Source organism: Kwoniella botswanensis, chromosome 2, assembly GCF_036426115.1.
Source record: "Kwoniella botswanensis chromosome 2, complete sequence".
Classification (NCBI taxonomy): domain Eukaryota; kingdom Fungi; phylum Basidiomycota; class Tremellomycetes; order Tremellales; family Cryptococcaceae; genus Kwoniella; species Kwoniella botswanensis.
This window is the reverse complement of record NC_088600.1, coordinates 1186249-1203437: the sequence shown is the minus strand read 5'-3', so window position 1 is coordinate 1203437 and position 17189 is coordinate 1186249. Positions and strand designations below refer to the sequence as shown.

Genomic DNA, 17189 nt, shown 5'->3' with positions numbered 1-17189 from the left:
AACTATCCCATCAAACCTCATAAACCCTTCTCCACCATTTCCTCCTCCTGGTCGTCCTTCTCAATGCTAATCCGGGCATCTGTACCTGTCCTCCGGGGATGTTCTTGTCATTTATGGGGATCTCAGCTTCTGTGTAAGGTGTAGGTGCGGGGTTCTGGAGATCAAGTCAAATCGTCATTCGATATTAGTCAATTTGACCAGTTCCAGCTAGATGAAGAAACTTACCTGCCATGAATCATCTGTATATAACCATCCTTCTATTCATATCCCATCACACCATGACAATCAGTCCTTATATCCTGTGATGAACCGCAAAAAAACGTAGGTGTATCAACAACTCACCTTCATCAACACCATTCTCACTCCATAATCCACATACGTCCACTCTCCAATCTTCGTTAGGTATCCAATCCCATCCATCTTTCAAAGCCAAAATCATCTTTGCCTCTTTCTCCTTCTCTTTATCAGTGAATTCACCAGAACCAGAACCAGAGGGTAAAGTGGATTGTTCCCCTGTTGTAGAATTCCATTTGGTAGTCGGTGTATCAACCTTGACCCACGGTGATCTATCACTCGCTCTGAGGAATTTCCCACCCCAACTTCCAGAAGATATATCAACAGTCTTTCCTGACCCAGCGACCGTTGTCGATGATCCCGAACTCGAACTTGAGGTGGTAGAGGTGGTGGTGGTGGTTAAAGTGAGATTAGACAATTTAGGATCTAATCTTTGATTCTCCCATACTTCAACTTTATCTATCTTCTTATTATTACCAATTTCATCCGAGAGCTTATCATCTAACAGAATCACCTCGACGTAGGATCTCACCCTCTTCACTATCGGGTGAGAAGGTAGAGCGAGTAGGTAGGACGTCAGGTTCGGATGGAAGATTAAGGGAGGGAGGAGACCGATCGGTAAGAGTAGATAAGGGATGAGGAAAGAGGGTGTAAGTGGGAGAAGGAAACTTGCAGGAAGGCAAATGAGTATCATATGTGTGAATGTTATTGGTAAATTGGATGATGAATTGATTGTCGATTGGTTCGATCCGGGTGCGAAGAATGATGTGAGTCGAGGAGCGAGATAATCATATCCGTCTGAACTATATATCAATCCCATATATCAGCTTTAAATTCCTGGCTTCAGACCTGACATTCCACTCACACTAAACCCATCAGATTCTGGATAGCCTGCAAGTTCATATAGATATCCACCCCACTTTCAGATTCTTTCGGAGCCACAGTGGGCTTCTCGACGGTCTCACCTTCAGAATCCTTAGTTGTGGTCGTACTGTACCCTCCAGAAGTGGGATTACCGCTATTCGCCTTTGATAGATCGGGTGAGCCGGGTACAGTTTTACGATCTGTCAGATTGGATGGAGGTATTGATATGCCTAATAATGAGGGAAGAGGAGAGGTCTTTTCGTGGGTATGTAAGAGGATCAAAATCAGGATGAGAGATGGAAGTAACAGTAGAACACGAGGTTTAAAGCCTGTTTCGGCACAAGACAAACATAAGCAGTCGGCTCTTTCGGCTGGACAGATATCCACTCACAGACGAAAGACCAAGTCATCATCCATGCCCAAGTCCATATCGGTTTTCTCCAAAATAAGACCTCTTCTATTCGATCTTGTAACCAGAATATCGGGCCGACCTGAATAAGACGTGACAATGAAGCTGTTAGTATTTGGTGGGCCATGCGAGAACGAAGGTGAATACAAGTCAAGACTCGACGAAAGGATCAATTTGGTATCTGGTATATTGATGTTGCTATTTACGTTAAAAAGGGATTGCATTCACTCACCCTAGTCATGAACCTCCTAAAATTATTACTAACCAACGGCAAACTCAGACTTTCCCTCTGAGTCGATAGTTCCCTCGGGACTCCTGATCCTATAACCTTTTTGGTAGATCCTCCTGCAGAAGTAGAAGGAGGTAATTTGGGTAAGTTTGGAGGTAGGAGGCTGGATAAGAGTAAATCAGATACGTTGGTGGGTAAAGACGACATTGAAATTGTACCGGATTTCTTGGGTGGGTTCGTACTTGGCCCACTAGCTGAAGTAGGCGGAAACGTAGGTATATTGGACTTGATTGCATTCTGAGGTGGCTTCAATGAGATGGGGTCGGGAGGAGGGATGGGGATAGCTGATGTAGGTATTGAAGAGAGGAGATGGGGTGGGATAATAGATTGACCTCGAGTCGAATCTGACATATTGCACGGCCCTTCCTACCTATAAAGTCCTCACTTGCTCTTGAGTTGGATTTCGATCCTAGCCAGTCCTGTCAGTACTACCCACAGTGATTGGGTATAGATGTATAAATGCTGAGAGAGTACTTTGGTGACGTCTACATCTGACGAATAAATAAATGCTCAATAGCCGGGTGTGTTGCTGAGGAAGCGGTGGTCGCCGATATCGAGTGACACTCTCGCGTCTGCGTTGAGTTCGCAATGTTGTTCCAGTTGAGCAGATCAATGACTTGATGATGAATGTCATTCGATGTTGAACCCATAACGACACACAGCCATCCATAACGAACAAGAATAGCGTTCAAGACGCCTCATATCCATACGGGGATATTCATATACGGACTTTCCCAGTAGAATCGGTCATCGCGTCCCGACTTCGTAGAGCAACAAAGTGAAGGGAGATCCTAAGACAGCTTGCAATGACGATACACGGACTATGGGTAATATCCAAAGCTGGCGGTTTGGTGTTCTCGAGATCATACAGTGGTCAGTCTACCTTGAATATCATAACCTGCTTATATTGTTATTGAGATGTCGGAACAGCGGCTGATCATAGAGATCTGAATAGATGTCCTTCCACCTCAGCCTGTCAATACCATTTTGACGTTAGCAGGTATATTACACGGTATCCACGCCATCACGGCCAAGTTGACACCTACACCTATACCTGGCGTACCGGTCGGTGGATTGGAGAGCTTCGAAGCTGAGGGATGGGGTGGGAAGGTATTCCTGACGCCGACAGGTGAGTGCTTGTGTATTTCTTGGAAATGAGTCTACCCACACTATTCTAGAAAGGATAATCACCCATCGCTCTTGACGATGAATCGAGATGACATTATTTCTGTTTATTCTCTATACCACATAATGACTTCAGTTGATCGTCTGACCCTTTGTTTTTGACTTGCCAGGCACAAAATTTGTCCTTCTGCATTCGATACCGCAAACAGAATTGGATGATTTGATGAAGAGGATATACGAGATATGTACGTTTGTCTCTGACTTCTTACCTCGGTGTTGTTACAGATTCTCTTCATGCTGACACTTTGGATTTACTCTCGTTAAGACTCCGACGCAGTGATGAAAAACCCATTCCATACGCCCGAAATGCCCATAAATTCATCTTTGTTTGAAACGAAATTACAGACTCTCATGTCAGGTGTGAATGCTTAGGTTGAGGTTGGTCATAGATCATATATATCCGCTTCATGCGCGATCATTTGTATTTTACATGTACAGTAATTCTTCTTTTCCATATCCTTTCATCTCATCCAGGATCAGGCGATTCTTTCAGATTAACAAATCAACCTGTCCAGGCATCCGTTCCATCCTCTACCACCTTGTCCAACTCATCTTTGATTGACCCTTCACCATCCATCACGTCAATTGTCAGACCCTCTGTCCCCTTGCTGGTCGCTATCGCTAGGATCACCTTGGCGACTAGCTCTCGACTGTAGTCGTCCCAGATGCCGATCAGCTATGGATCTCACTCCTATCATGCCAACAGATTTCCACTTACCTGGTCTGCTTCAGATGAGTCTTGCCCAACTGAACACCACCTGCAGGCTCGATGGTTAATCCACCTGGACGAACAACGGTGAATTGAATTTGTTTTCTTTTATGTAATTCGATCTCTGCTTTGAGCTTGGCATCGAGATCTGTATTTTAACTCGACATCAGCATCAACACGATACCTGGTCTGTCAAAGTGGTTTTTATAGCTCACAAGTTGGAATAGCCTTCCATACTCTTTCACTTGTCTTCTTATCTTCTTCATCATACCATTCAGGCCAACCTTTATCTCTCGTTCTCACATCGACCGCACCAATCAAGATCAATCTCTTACGATTGGACGATTCCATCGCATCGTACACTTTCACAGCACCCTGGTAATCTATCACCTCAGGTCCAGGGGGTTTACCGCCTGCTCCAGCTGCGAAGATGACTGCGTCCGGGTTGACTTTGGTGAATAATGAGGTCAGGTCTGGGACGGATGCATCTTCCAGTGAGAGTATATGGATCTGTGCTCCGAGCTTCTTCAATTCGTCTGAGCTATATATCCAGAATGGTCAAACCAAGAGGTTCGCTTCAAATAAGAAGAGAAGGACGAAGATAGCTCACTGCCCGTCATTCCTTATCACCGAATGGATTTCATGGCCCTCCTTGACAGCATGCTCGGTAAAATATTGAGCTACTTTGCCACCACCTCCGATGACGATGAATTTGACCATGTTGATACGCGATATCTGAGAATGGTACTGTTTCTGCTATCTAGAAAGAAGAGTCGATGTTATCCGTGGGCAAACACTGACTACCTGGCCTCTCCTTATATACGTTGTGTTTTGACTGTTTCCCAGATGATATTCTGCTAACGTCATCGATGAAATGATGGGATCATGGATGAATCACCAGAGTGGAGGTCATTACAAAATTGTGGTGGGAGGGATGATTAGCGGGATCAGCTCCCCATTACAAATCGTGATTAATTGATTACGAACGTGCTCGTACCCGTGGCTTTGATCGGGATCCTTCTGTCACTCTGGGTCTGCCGCTCATCGAGCCAGTCTGAGCTATCAAACATCGCGTATCTGCCTATTTGCCCATCTCTTTCCTCTCTTTCTTCAGTCATATCGCTCCTCTCCTAGCGAGAGGAACGCTCAATCAGTCATAACCTCTCCAGCCAGGTCTACCAATCGTACTGTCATCAAGAAATCTATCCTTTCCACCGGTCAGATAGTCTGTATCTTGCCACTCCTCGCCTCCACTTGGAGTATCGACTCAATCGTCATCATCCTCTTGCTACCCTTGTATAACCAGCAATCTCCTGCACATCTACATCAACGACCCTAGTCATGCCAGCTTTACCTACCCCTACACGCTCCAACACACGCAGTACGCCCAAACCGGATCTGAATATGTCATCCGACGACCCTTCAACATGGCTCAATTTCTCTTTACCACCTCGATCTCGTGCTGGAGTACCTGGCTCGGGCATACCGGGTATACCGAGACGGAGTCGACGAGGAGAAGGATGGAGGGGAGGTCCAATGAGCAGAGAGAAATTCTTGAATGCCTCATTCAAATTCGTACTGAAACCTACCGAGACGATAAGTTATGGTGCTCATTTCGCTGATCCTGATATGTAAGCTATATCCCCTTCCTGACACACCCCTCCCTCATCCTGCAACGTCGGCCGGCGGATCGTAGCTGATGTATAAATTGTAACATGTATAGCTCGCTCCACTGGCCACATATCTTACAGGTCCTCGTGCCTACCTTCAGTGCATTCTCGGTCGCCCAAGGATACGTGTCAACTGAGAAACATGATTCGCACGATCTCGGTTCATCCTACGAATCCCATGATCTGGAAGGTATGGGTGAAGAAGCTGCTGAGAGAAGACGGAGGATGGAAGAGGAAAGAAGGGGTAGGATGTGTCCTATCTGTTTGGGTAAACCTGTGGCTGGGAGAATGACGAAATGCGGTCATGTACGTCAATCTTAAATATACATAATTATCTGTACATCCGCAGACAGAATGGGTAAACGTGTATACTGACATCCTAACTATTCCAATAGATATTCTGTTTCCCCTGCATCCTCCATTATATCCAACTGTCCGATATACCCAAATCAGCTAGATGTCCAATCTGCGGAGATACGATTCATTCAAGTTACCTAAAGAGCGTCAAATACCTCGACGCCGCTGCTATGCTCAAAGCGTCGAGGGGGGAAGATGACGACGATGATCAAGATAACGGTCAATCCTCTTGCTCGCCCAATGCTGAAAACGCAACAAACGACAGTCACGGTCATGGGATCATAGGGGTTATGGACGGGTTTGAAGAGACATTGGAAGAAGCAAAGGCGGTCGATTCGCATCAGATATCAGAAGATAAAGGTCATCAAATACACATGCGTCTCGTACAACGACCTCAAATGACCACTCTAGCTTTACCTTCCTCTTCTACTTGGCCATCAGATGCAATTCCACCTCACACAGCACCATGGCATTTCTTACCCGATATCCTCACTTATTCACGTTTCATGCTTTCCACGCCGGAATACATGTTATCTGAACTTCAGAGGGAATTGACCGAGCTCAAGGGAGAATGGGATATGTTGAAAGGAGATGAATTAGGTAGGGAGTTCGTCAAAGCTGCCAAAGAGAAAGTCGAAAGACAGATGCAGAAAGTCAGGGCTGAGCTCGTAACTGAACTAGTGAAGAGGTCAGAAAGGGTGGCCAGGGAAGCTTGGGGAGAAGCTGTGGGTGGATCTCGACGAGAGAAGGAAAGGAAAAGGGAAAGAGATAGGATAGCGAAAGAAAGAGAGGAGAGACAGAAATCGGAACAGGAGGCAATGGACATCCCTCACGAGTTCTTAGCAAATTCTATACCTGCAACACCCATACCTTCGTTCGATAACTCAGCTAACATCAATATACCTCCGAACATCGAAGTGGAACTCAATCCCATGCCTACACCGACACCAAAGAAATCACGTCGAAGAGGTGGAGGTGGACATGGACCCAATCCCCCACCTGCTATACCACCTTCACCCTCATACTATTTCTACCAGTCATCTCTAGGGGCCAATGTCTTCCTACATCCCTTGGACATACGGATACTATTGGCTCACTTCAAATCGTATTCCCTCTTTCCACCTACCATATCGTTCACTACTACGGGTTATGATCCCGGTACGATCAACGACGAGTTGCGCAAACGGTGTAAATACCTGGGACATCTACCGATAGGGACGGAAGTTATCTTTGTCGAAGCGGATCTTGAACCTATAGTGACTAAAGAAGTGCTTGATCAATTTGAACAGCCTTTGAAAGCCAGGAGGATGAAAAGGAAAGATAAACTGAAAAGAGAGGATAAAGCCAAGTTGAAATGGGAAAAATCAGAAAGAGAGAAATTACCTATAGATTTACGTTCAACACCTAGTGCCTTTAGGACGGGCGGTTCGGGACAAGACAGGGATTTCGCCTTGGCTCTTGCTAGATCTGCTGTGGAATTTGATCCTACCCAGAATATTGGATTTCAACCTTCCTCTGCATCTTCCTCTACATCGAATCCACTCCATTATCCTATACCTGGAACCAGTCCCTCGAACGGTAGTGGGATATGGAATACCAACGGAGGAGATAGTCAATCGAGAGCGACATTCGCGCATGCCTTGCATAATCATACGACCTCTTCGATACCTGTACAGAGAAGACAGGAGATAGATTGGGAGGTGGAAGCTGCCTGGGAGGCGTTCGAGAATATGTCGATGAGTAGGGGAAGCAGAAACCAGCCTGAAGATCAGGATGCAGATCCCACGATAGCTTCGACTGCAGGGACAAGTCCGACTTCGACAGTAAGGGAATCCGAGAAGGGTGGTGGGACTGGTGGAAAGAAAGGAAAGAAAGGAAAAGGTCAGAAATTGGTTCTTGGTGGTGGAGGTGCAAGAAGAGCTTGATCCTTTCCGGTGCAGAATGGTCGATTCGGCTGCTTTGGGAGGGCATACGAAAACTTCTCAAGACATCAACAATCATCCGTCATCACAAAATCATGAACAACACATCATCTCAATGTTCACGCATCAAAAGTCATATAAAGTGGAAATCATATCAAAGTAACACAAAATAGGATCAGTAAAAAGTACGATTGAGATAGTATAAAATAGATTAGTATGATATGTATGTACTGTACTGTACTTCTGACCTACCCACAAACCCTAACATGATCCAACTGATCTAGCAGAACAGCAGACGAGGAAAGTTTCCTGTGCTTGTACAGTACTTAAAATCCATCGATTGACTATCGTTCTTAGATGGAGAAGCCAAGAAAGTAAAGGCTGCTTCCTGGGTTCGATTGCAAGAAGCCTTGATGGGAACACATCGAATCGGAACAAGATCCGCAATGCATTCCGATGGGTTTTCCAATGTAAACTATCCTGACGCCACCGTTTTGGCTTTCATGAGATGTCTGAGTTCTCCATGTGTACTGTAATTTACGTCTCAGATCTCGCTACAACTGATATGAACGATGCTTTAGCTTTAATGTACCTCTTGAGTATAATTCCTGCCTTGGTCATTAAGAGCAGGACAATGCATAGGAACTTGAATATGTTCCTCAGGCGATATACAAGATATTTCATCTGACGCAACAGAAAGCTTGATGAATGTCAGGATCTCTCGTCCTCTCATTCAGAGAACAGCTAGTCGATCCTGGTAGGACCAAGTGTTCTTTGCCTGATACCTTGAATACCTACGTTCCCACAAGAACCACCGCAAGACTTAGTGTCCTCGGGACCAGGATCGACCGTAATACTCCTGTTAACCCCGCAAGTCACACAGGGCCATTCCTTACTTGCTATAGTTTCAGTGAAAGAAGTTGGCGTGCATGGATCGTCAGCCCTGAATGGACCTGTGGCGGCTTGGTTGTGACCTTGACTACATGTTATGGTGGCGGTTGGGGCCTCGAAATACAATCTACGATCTCGGACGTACCACGAACCATCAACACTCGGGACGTCTGCCTGGCATCTAAGCTGTATATCTCAGAGAAAAAGCTACAGTATCAGCGATTTTCAAGGAACAGTGAATTACGCCTAGCCGAGACTTTACAATGAAGACTCACACGCAATGCCTTACCTAGCTCACAGAAATCCTCATCGCTGAAGCTGATCTTTTGGTCCCTTGTACTGTCCACGAAAACGGCGCGCATCGGCATCGGCAAGATGAACTCAGTGTTACGCAGACCTTGCGTGGTGCTACCCAGCAACCTGCGCCAATCTCGACGCTCTTGTTCATAGGTGAAAGTTCCCAGATGAGAGTGCCTCACCTCAGCACTTACGGCACCATGTACACAGTGATGTTCCGACAGATGTCGAGACGATCCTTCTGCTTCTCCAGTCGAGCTTTCCTCTGCCATTTCGTTGAGAGGCTGTGTGAAATTACTTGAATTGCTTAAATTCTCGATTGGTATATGTAGTGGTCGAATGTTAATGGATGATTATCCGCTGGTGGCAAATCAAATGCGTTGTGTAGAATGCCTCCTGCAGGATAGCTTGGATCCGGCCTCGCACAAGCTTTCAGACTCTCTCGGCGATCGTCTTTTCGATGGTGGCGCATCCTTTATTCTTCGGAAGCACAGCCAATTTTGCTCGATAAAAGCAGTTTCCCATAGCTTCAGCACTGTCTCATTTTCCACTCATCCTCCATGCCAATCACTCCCTTAGTTTGTTCTGTATGGGGCTTACAAGATAACGATGATACTTTGCTATTATATAGAAATGGTGTCCGTAGATAGCTTAATGGAAGGACGTGAGTGTCATAGAAAGTACTGTACCGATTCTCCGAAGCTCACGGATTTCTGAGCACTGCAATATAGCATAACGGACATTCGCTACAGGCCTCGAACAAGCTTTAAGATCACACTCCGTTGTAATTCAGGCTCAGGACCGAGTAACGTCACTCAAAAGCAACCGACGTTCTATCGCCAAGTCATAGCAAGCCTTGGTATCCTCAGGACCGGAATCGACGGTCATGCTTCTGTTGGTACCACAGGTCACGCAAGGCCATTCCTTACTTGCAATTGTCCTTTCAAATGATACTGCCTGTGATGGATTGGTGGCCTCAAACCGACCCACAGCAAGCTGAGAGTGACCTTCGCTGCAGGTGATCGTGGCAATTTGAGTCTCGAAGTATGTTTTACGATCGCTGACGGCACATGCAGAATCACTGATAGGATTGATGCGGCATCGTTTCTAAAAAAAATCGAATAATATCATTGAACAAGGTCCTAGCAGTTGTTCTTTTCTCAAGGGGGTGTATGAAGAGACAGATCACTCACACAGGTGGTTTTGGACAGCTCGATAAAGTCCAGATCGCTAAAGCTAATCTTCTTATCCCGGGTTACATTGGGGAAGATTGCCACAGTTGGGATTGTGGTTTGCATGATACAAGCCCGGACAGTCTCTTTCGTGTCACCTAAGATCCTTCGACTCCAGCCATGGCGGGGTTCTCTTACAACGATCGAGCCGAAATGACGATGTGTTACATCAGCACAGACAGCTCCATCGATGCAATGATGCTCCAACCAGTGTCTTCGCAATAGACTTCCGTCTTGAGCTGACATTCCCTCTGTCATCCCGTGGAAAGGTCCGTTCGACATATTGTATAGTGGGGTTTTGGGAGAATATAAATCTGTTGATCCGGCATATAGGGTGGTGGCAAATCATAATTTCGAGTAGAGTCTCATAGGCCCGAATGAGACTTCACGAACATCGGGCTGCACACGAGAACGTTCATTTTTGTTTTGGAAGCCATGCCGGATACTGGCAGAATTCAATCCTTTGTCCTGGAAAAACCTGAAACATGATATCATAACCTAGGCTTTCCCAATCGGACATTTCGTTGCTGATGTTGTGCTCTGTAAGTCAAGAAGACTGCCAAAATCGCCGTTTGCCGCTTCACAGATAAATGCTCCGCCAGTTCCATACATTTCACATTATCCGATCCTACTGATTCCAAGCTTTTGTCTCAATAGGTGCAAGCACGAGAAAAGTACAATCAGGTATATATGAAGATGTTTTACTGTTTGTAGAAAGGAACCCGTTCTCTATTCTAACTTTTGCTATTGCTTGAATCTATTGGTGATGATGATGATGATAAAGTAATGTGACAAGAGAAATGGCAGTTGAAGCCCAAAAATATATAATGATGACAAAGAAAAGGAAAAAATCATGATGAGGGGTATGCAATGTGGTAAAAAGGTCTAAAATGATGACGGGTAACATATATAGAAACTGGTCAGGGGTATATTATTATGACGAGGTAAAGGTGGACCTGAGGATGAGGGCAGGGTAAGACCGACATAAAGATAACAAAGAAACTTCGTAAGGCAGTTGAGGCCAAATTGATGAAGCGCTTAGTATCGCTATTATCAAACCGATCATCAGCATTGCGGGTCATGTATATGATAAACGAACAGGGAATACTCACGTAGTGGTCGGGCTTGTAAGGACCATCGACTGGTAAACCGAGGTAATCAGCTTGAACCTTGGACATCTTGGTCAATTTGATGTTGAGTTGGGCCAAGTGAGCTCGGGCGACTTCCTCATCGAGGGATTTAGGAAGCATGTGGACACCGAGAGGGTAAGATTTGGCGTCAGTCCAAAGAGCGATTTGAGCCATGACTTGGTTGGCGAATGAACATGACATGACTATGAAGTAGAACGCAAGTTAGCTCTGTTCACCGCACGGAAATTGAGTGAGACGACTCACCGAAAGAGGGGTGACCGGTACCACAACCAAGGTTGACGAGTCGACCTTCGGCGAGCAAGATGATGTGTCGACCGGATTTCATGGTGTATCGGTCAACTTGGGGCTTGATGTTGATGCATTGAGCGGCGTTAGCTTTGAGCCAAGCGACGTCGATTTCGACATCGAAGTGACCGATGCTAGAGTAAAAGGTCAACGGTTGTTCGTGTAAGAGTAGCCAATATGACTCACTTGGAGACGATGGCATCCTCAGGCATGGCCTCGAAGTGTTCACCGGTGATGATGTCTCGACAACCAGTGGTGGTTACGAAGACGTTACCTCTGGGAGCAGCATCTTCCATGGTGGTGACTTCGTAACCGGCCATAGCAGCTTGGAGAGCGTTGATAGGGTCGATCTCAGTGACGAGGACTCGGGCACCGTAAGATCGGAGAGATTCGGCACACTGATGGATGAATCAGATCAGTCACGAGTCTTTTCCAGATCGGAGATGGCAGATAACTTACTCCTTTACCGACATCACCGAAACCAGCGACGACAGCGACCTTACCGGCAAGCATAACATCGGTAGCTCTCTTGATACCGTCAACGAGAGATTCTCTACAACCGTAGTAGTTGTCGAATTTGGATTTGGTGACAGAGTCGTTGACGTTGATGGCGGGGATCTTGAGTTTACCATCTCTGAAAGCCTTGTAAAGGTGGTGGACACCGGTGGTGGTCTCTTCAGATACACCTCGGATGTCTAGTGTAGGCAAGATTGTGGTCAGGAACCATTGTATAAGAGTACATAGGACGCTGAAGACTTACCAGAGAGGTATTGAGGGAACTTCTCGTGGACGAGAGAGGTCAAGTCACCTCCGTCATCTAAGATCATGTTAAGAGCTTTACCCTCTGGGAAACCAGCGAGGGTTTGTTCGATACACCAAAGGTATTCCTCCTCGGTCTCACCCTTCCAGGCGTAAACGGGGACACCGGTGGCGGCGATAGCGGCAGCGGCGTGGTCTTGGGTGGAGAAGATGTTACATGAGGACCAGGTGACTTGGGCACCGAGGGCAGTGAGGGTCTCAATGAGCACGGCGGTTTGGATGGTCCTAGGCGCGTGAAATGGAAGGTCAGTTCACGTTGATAGGGGTGACTGTGAAGAGTTGAGGACGATGAGGGTTGTAGGGGAAGTGCATAAGGGTAATTGAGAGTAGACAGAGTTCTCGCCAACTCACATGTGAAGACAACCAGCGATTCTGGCACCTTTGAGAGGTTGCTCCTTGGCGTACTTCTCTCTGAGGTACATGAGACCAGGCATCTCATGTTCAGCGAGTTCGATCTCCTTTCTACCGAAAGCAGCGAGAGAGATATCGGCGACCTTGTAGTTGGACTATAGTCGGTTGTAACATTGTTAGTGGGTATGAATGACGCACGAACGTGGGTGAGAAGAGGAAGAGGAGGATAGACGTGGAGGCAGCATCCATGGAGTAGTGCGGACTGGGTGTTTTTTGAATGACGATGTGAGAGCTGCAGACATACCATTTTGACCTTTTGTATTTTGTTTTGTAATGAAGAGAAAGAAGAAGGATGTAAAGAAGAAGATGAAGAAGATGGATATGAAGAGGACACGATTGAATGTACGATTATCTTACGATCTGATAAACCACCCAACTCAATTTTCAAATCGGCAAAACAGAAAAACAGAAAAAAATCAACGAGCGGTCGCATGGTTCTCTTTTACCCTGTTTACCCTTTTTCACCCTGAAATCACTGGCACACCAAAAGATCGAACCACCGTGCTTGTAGTACTATTCCCGTTCATAGATGGGAATGTGGCACGATGCATCCAACCTATTTATGTGGCGATCACCTCTGTGGTGGATGAAGCCAGGACAACGTACTCATATGTAGGGACTCTGTCCTGATCAAGGAAGCCAGCAAGAACGAATTTGGTCTGGGATGATGGACCCAAACTTCATGATCGAAGCGCATCTTTTAATCATTTCCTCTTCGTCGAACGTGTCTCACGATGCCATTTACAATTGAGTTCGCCGAAGGTATCCAGCCCAATACTCGTAGCGAGCTCTCGCAAGGACTTCAATTCTCCCTCCGTCAATAATCCAGATTCAAACTACTCAAGGTGTAGGTTATGTGGAAATGCAAAGATGTGCTTCATATGCGAAAATACTCGCAACTTGTACAGGAGCGCTCGTTTGATATCGTGATCCCCTGATATCAAGCCTTACAAGGCTTGGGTCCACGCCGAAGATCCAGTCTAGCCACGAGAGGCCATGTGTCCCAGATCGTCGCGGCAATGCTACCTCGGAGGGACGCACCAAAATCTTCAACCAATTCATCGGGCACCAATCAATGAGCCTAAAGGGATGAATTTGGTGTGCCGTGAGGTCACATTGATTGCGGTCAATCATCATCTCTCCTTTAATCGTCTCATCACGATACATCCGGATTAAAACACACCTCACCACATTTTTTCAATCATCAGCATCAAGATCTCAATTTCATCCTTCTTCTGTATACACTATCCATCTAATCCGGTTTGGCACGTCATAAGGCTTTTACAAATTCAAGAAAGGCGTACAACTTCATTATCTCGGAATTGTGAGTTCATAGTAGCACAGATTGTGGAGGTCCAAGCGTAAGGCGACATAGCTCAGTTGGGAGAGCGCACGACTGAAGTTCCAGATCCTGATCGGATATTTCAATCGTGCGGTCCCTGGTTCGATCCCGGGTGGTGCCACAATTTTTTGTGTTTTGGTGTGACAGTCACGAACCAACCCTCTTTTTCGTCCATAATCGGATCGTGCATCGTGCTTGAGGTTTTACTGGTGTGTGCAGCCAGTCATGCATGAAGCAAGCGGATCTGGGTCGAATCATGGGTATACATAGACACCGGAAATATGATGTTGAAGAAGATTTGGTGGTGTGTCGCCGCCCCTGATGACCAGACACATCATCCTTTTTTCTCTGGATTACTGGCAATGTTCATCTTTTCGATTTCTTTTCCTTTCTTCTGTATTTCATCATCTTGAAAGTCTGTCAGAGTGATTTCAGGCCAAGAGGCGAAAATTATGTAGTACTCTGCTGGAAAGTGAATTACTGTTGCTACCCTAAGACAATATATACATACCGATATTTCCCAAGTTCATACTATTCCGTCAGGCGCCATAAATTCAGAACGACAAGATGTTTACAAGATATCGAAGTATGGCAATTCAATTGTCGAAGAGGAGAGATCTTTTGGTTGTTTGTTATATGTCAAAGCTACCTCGTGTGTTCATTATAGGGTAGTGTCACGGTGGAAGGCGAATAAAGTGAAATATATTGCTAAAGCAATTATTTTTCTTGATGATGCTGCTGTTTACCAAATTTGTAGATGATATTTGATGTATCATTCTGCGCACAGACCTCACATCAACCATTCACTGCTGCAATGACCCTGGGCGATATTGGTCAATAGCGTTATCTTTCTCTTCCCTCTTTCTCTTCCTCTTCCTCTTCCTCCTTCTACATTCCCACACTTTACATTGCACGCACACCCTGTTCATACCTGATCTTAACATCTGCTCTTGTATATACCAACCATCAGCCCCCGGCATCCCATCGAACTCGGTATCGCAGCTTGTAGTGAGTGCTCCACCATTCGAAAATCTCACGTCAGCTCTACATTCAGGACTTTACATGGCTGACTTAAAGAACAATCATCCTTATGGCACCATTTCTGACCACAGAAGCTATGAATCGTCAAGCAGGTGGAGAGCCGGTTCTTGCCCGTCCTTTGACAAGCAGGATCGTCCCCACCATGGGAAGAGCAAGAGATCAGCAACATCCGGAGAATCCAGGAGGACCTGTCAATGATTCCACTTCGACCGATTCTGACCCTGGAAAAACCTACGATCCATCGCAGTCACCGGATCATCGTTCGTATGTCCGACACTACCCATTCACTCAGCTTGATCAGCCGACTATCCCTACGATGCCATCGACTCATCAACATGTCGATCAACATCAGCCGATCCGATTTCACCTTCTGCAACACCTGTTCTCGTCCTCCAGACCCATCAGGACAAGACGAGAGATCGAGCGGATGATCATGGTGGATAGAATCGAAGCGAGCACCATCCACGGAGTCTTATTGAACATGTATAGAAACCCGCTATCTTCCCCCAGAGAGCGTAGGAAGGTCCGTATCGATTTGAATATCAGTGCGTTAGCTGTAGCGAGGGACGACAAGCGAATACGAGTTCCTGTGTTGGGTACAACCATGAACGAAGATGGGGTGAGACACTTAGTTGTCGACGAGGCAAATCAGAATGAACATTACGAATATCTGTTCAGTCGTCCACAAGATCCAAAGGATCCAGAGGATGAACATTTGTCTTTTGCTCAGGTAAGTAACCGGTGATTCCAGTTCAGGCTTTGGTTTAGTAGTTGACAAATCTTGCTAGATTGCAAAGATGGGTGCGATATTACTTACGAATATCGTGACGATCATTCAACAACCGATGGACGACAACATACGATCACTCTTACATGCAGTGAGTCCTACTGGATCTTCTTCGGAGACTTCAAACACTGTAAGCATTGTTTGACGGATATTGACTGTGGGATATAGGTATGGCATGGACTGAACCATTTCGTTCACCTGGTCTTAAACAATCGAATGGTCATGTTTGAAGATGACTTGTTCATGTTCCTACAACAGGTCGATCCTACCTTGACATCTGCCCTGCACCCTTTCCACCAACCTGGGTCCTCACATCAACATCCGATAGATATCACATCCAATCCCGAACCAGCTGAACAGAGTGTACTTCCCATCCCCGATCAAGGTCAGCCCGACAATCTTTATATGTCTGGATCAGATGCTCTCTGAATGTTATCCCGAAATCAGTACACGATACCTTACATGTCAATCATCCCAACCACGTAGCTGTACAAGAGGCGTCGTCGAAATTGAGAGGAAGTATGGGCAGAGAAGAAGAAGCTGTTTCCGGCCTTCTCTCATTAGCAGACCCATCGTACAGTCATTCCCGGACTGCGACTCAACCATCAACAACTCCATCTGGTGGAGACCATCAGCAACTTGCGCGACCGAACCCATACCGATACTGGAAGATACACGAGGAGCCTCATGCGGTCGAGGTAGCCGACATCCCTTCCTCTACCGAGACTCTAATTAGACAAACTCCCGGGGAGTACAGTCGATATATCAAAACACCCTATCTGACACCGTCTAAAAGACACGCCGATACGTATACCGAGAATGTGATTGATGGAGTGACGAAGAGGCTGAAGATCATTGAGGGGCAAGAAGGGGTAGATAGGTGAGGTTGAGTGGGGCTTATGGTGGGATGACGAAGACACGTTCGCTGATGCTACTCACTCCGCACAGCTTGCAATGATCCCGGTCCCATTTTTAGTCACCTTCAGAATGATTCTCACGCGAGTAAGGTCTACTCCAATACTCGGCTTGTGTTGTAATTTGAAAGGTATCCTTCCCTATTTCAGAACCGTCACATGTTCTCCCTCAACGGCATGATATTCGACCCCGTTGTTGCTTGGCTTGTAACCTGGATCTGAGAGCTTCCACTTGGCGATGTGATTTGTTCAGGTGAGTTTGACATGCGATGCATCGATTGTTATGCGGGACACTTCATCTGATATTGCTCTTCACGAGG

General features: G+C 46.1%; 6 protein-coding genes and 1 non-coding gene across 7 annotated transcripts; 4 read left to right on the top strand and 3 right to left on the bottom strand.

Annotated features, from left to right (window-relative positions):
* Positions 1-10: 10 nt before the first annotated feature.
* Positions 11-2207, bottom strand: L199_007339 (uncharacterized protein; the record flags this gene model as incomplete). Its single annotated transcript, XM_064893030.1, has 7 exons — positions 11-154; positions 226-257; positions 343-665; positions 711-1097; positions 1160-1487; positions 1550-1649; positions 1800-2207. 7 exons carry the CDS (start codon positions 2205-2207, stop codon positions 11-13), a joined length of 1722 nt encoding a protein of 573 aa, XP_064749102.1.
* A 455-nt stretch (positions 2208-2662) lies between these two features.
* On the top strand, positions 2663-3413 carry L199_007338 (uncharacterized protein; the record flags this gene model as incomplete). Its single annotated transcript, XM_064893029.1, has 4 exons — positions 2663-2729; positions 2812-2985; positions 3152-3226; positions 3307-3413. 4 exons carry the CDS (start codon positions 2663-2665, stop codon positions 3411-3413), a joined length of 423 nt encoding a protein of 140 aa, XP_064749101.1.
* A 130-nt stretch (positions 3414-3543) lies between these two features.
* Positions 3544-4470, bottom strand: L199_007337 (uncharacterized protein; the record flags this gene model as incomplete). Its single annotated transcript, XM_064893028.1, has 4 exons — positions 3544-3691; positions 3760-3898; positions 3966-4291; positions 4361-4470. The coding sequence occupies 4 exons, from the start codon at positions 4468-4470 to the stop codon at positions 3544-3546; spliced, it is 723 nt and encodes a 240-aa protein (XP_064749100.1).
* A 621-nt stretch (positions 4471-5091) lies between these two features.
* Positions 5092-7702, top strand: L199_007336 (uncharacterized protein; the record flags this gene model as incomplete). Its single annotated transcript, XM_064893027.1, has 3 exons — positions 5092-5381; positions 5474-5726; positions 5816-7702. 3 exons carry the CDS (start codon positions 5092-5094, stop codon positions 7700-7702), a joined length of 2430 nt encoding a protein of 809 aa, XP_064749099.1.
* Positions 7703-11157: 3455 nt separating this feature from the next.
* Positions 11158-12974, bottom strand: L199_007335 (adenosylhomocysteinase; the record flags this gene model as incomplete). Its single annotated transcript, XM_064893026.1, has 8 exons — positions 11158-11166; positions 11232-11452; positions 11514-11689; positions 11742-11953; positions 12015-12250; positions 12316-12599; positions 12726-12880; positions 12924-12974. 8 exons carry the CDS (start codon positions 12972-12974, stop codon positions 11158-11160), a joined length of 1344 nt encoding a protein of 447 aa, XP_064749098.1.
* A 1176-nt stretch (positions 12975-14150) lies between these two features.
* L199_007334 lies at positions 14151-14251 on the top strand. The gene has a single exon. It is a non-coding gene; the product is annotated as a tRNA-Phe (tRNA).
* A 1059-nt stretch (positions 14252-15310) lies between these two features.
* Positions 15311-16839, top strand: L199_007333 (uncharacterized protein; the record flags this gene model as incomplete). The annotated part of the gene is made up of 4 exons (XM_064893025.1): positions 15311-15898; positions 15957-16046; positions 16124-16340; positions 16403-16839. 4 exons carry the CDS (start codon positions 15311-15313, stop codon positions 16837-16839), a joined length of 1332 nt encoding a protein of 443 aa, XP_064749097.1.
* Positions 16840-17189: the final 350 nt, after the last annotated feature.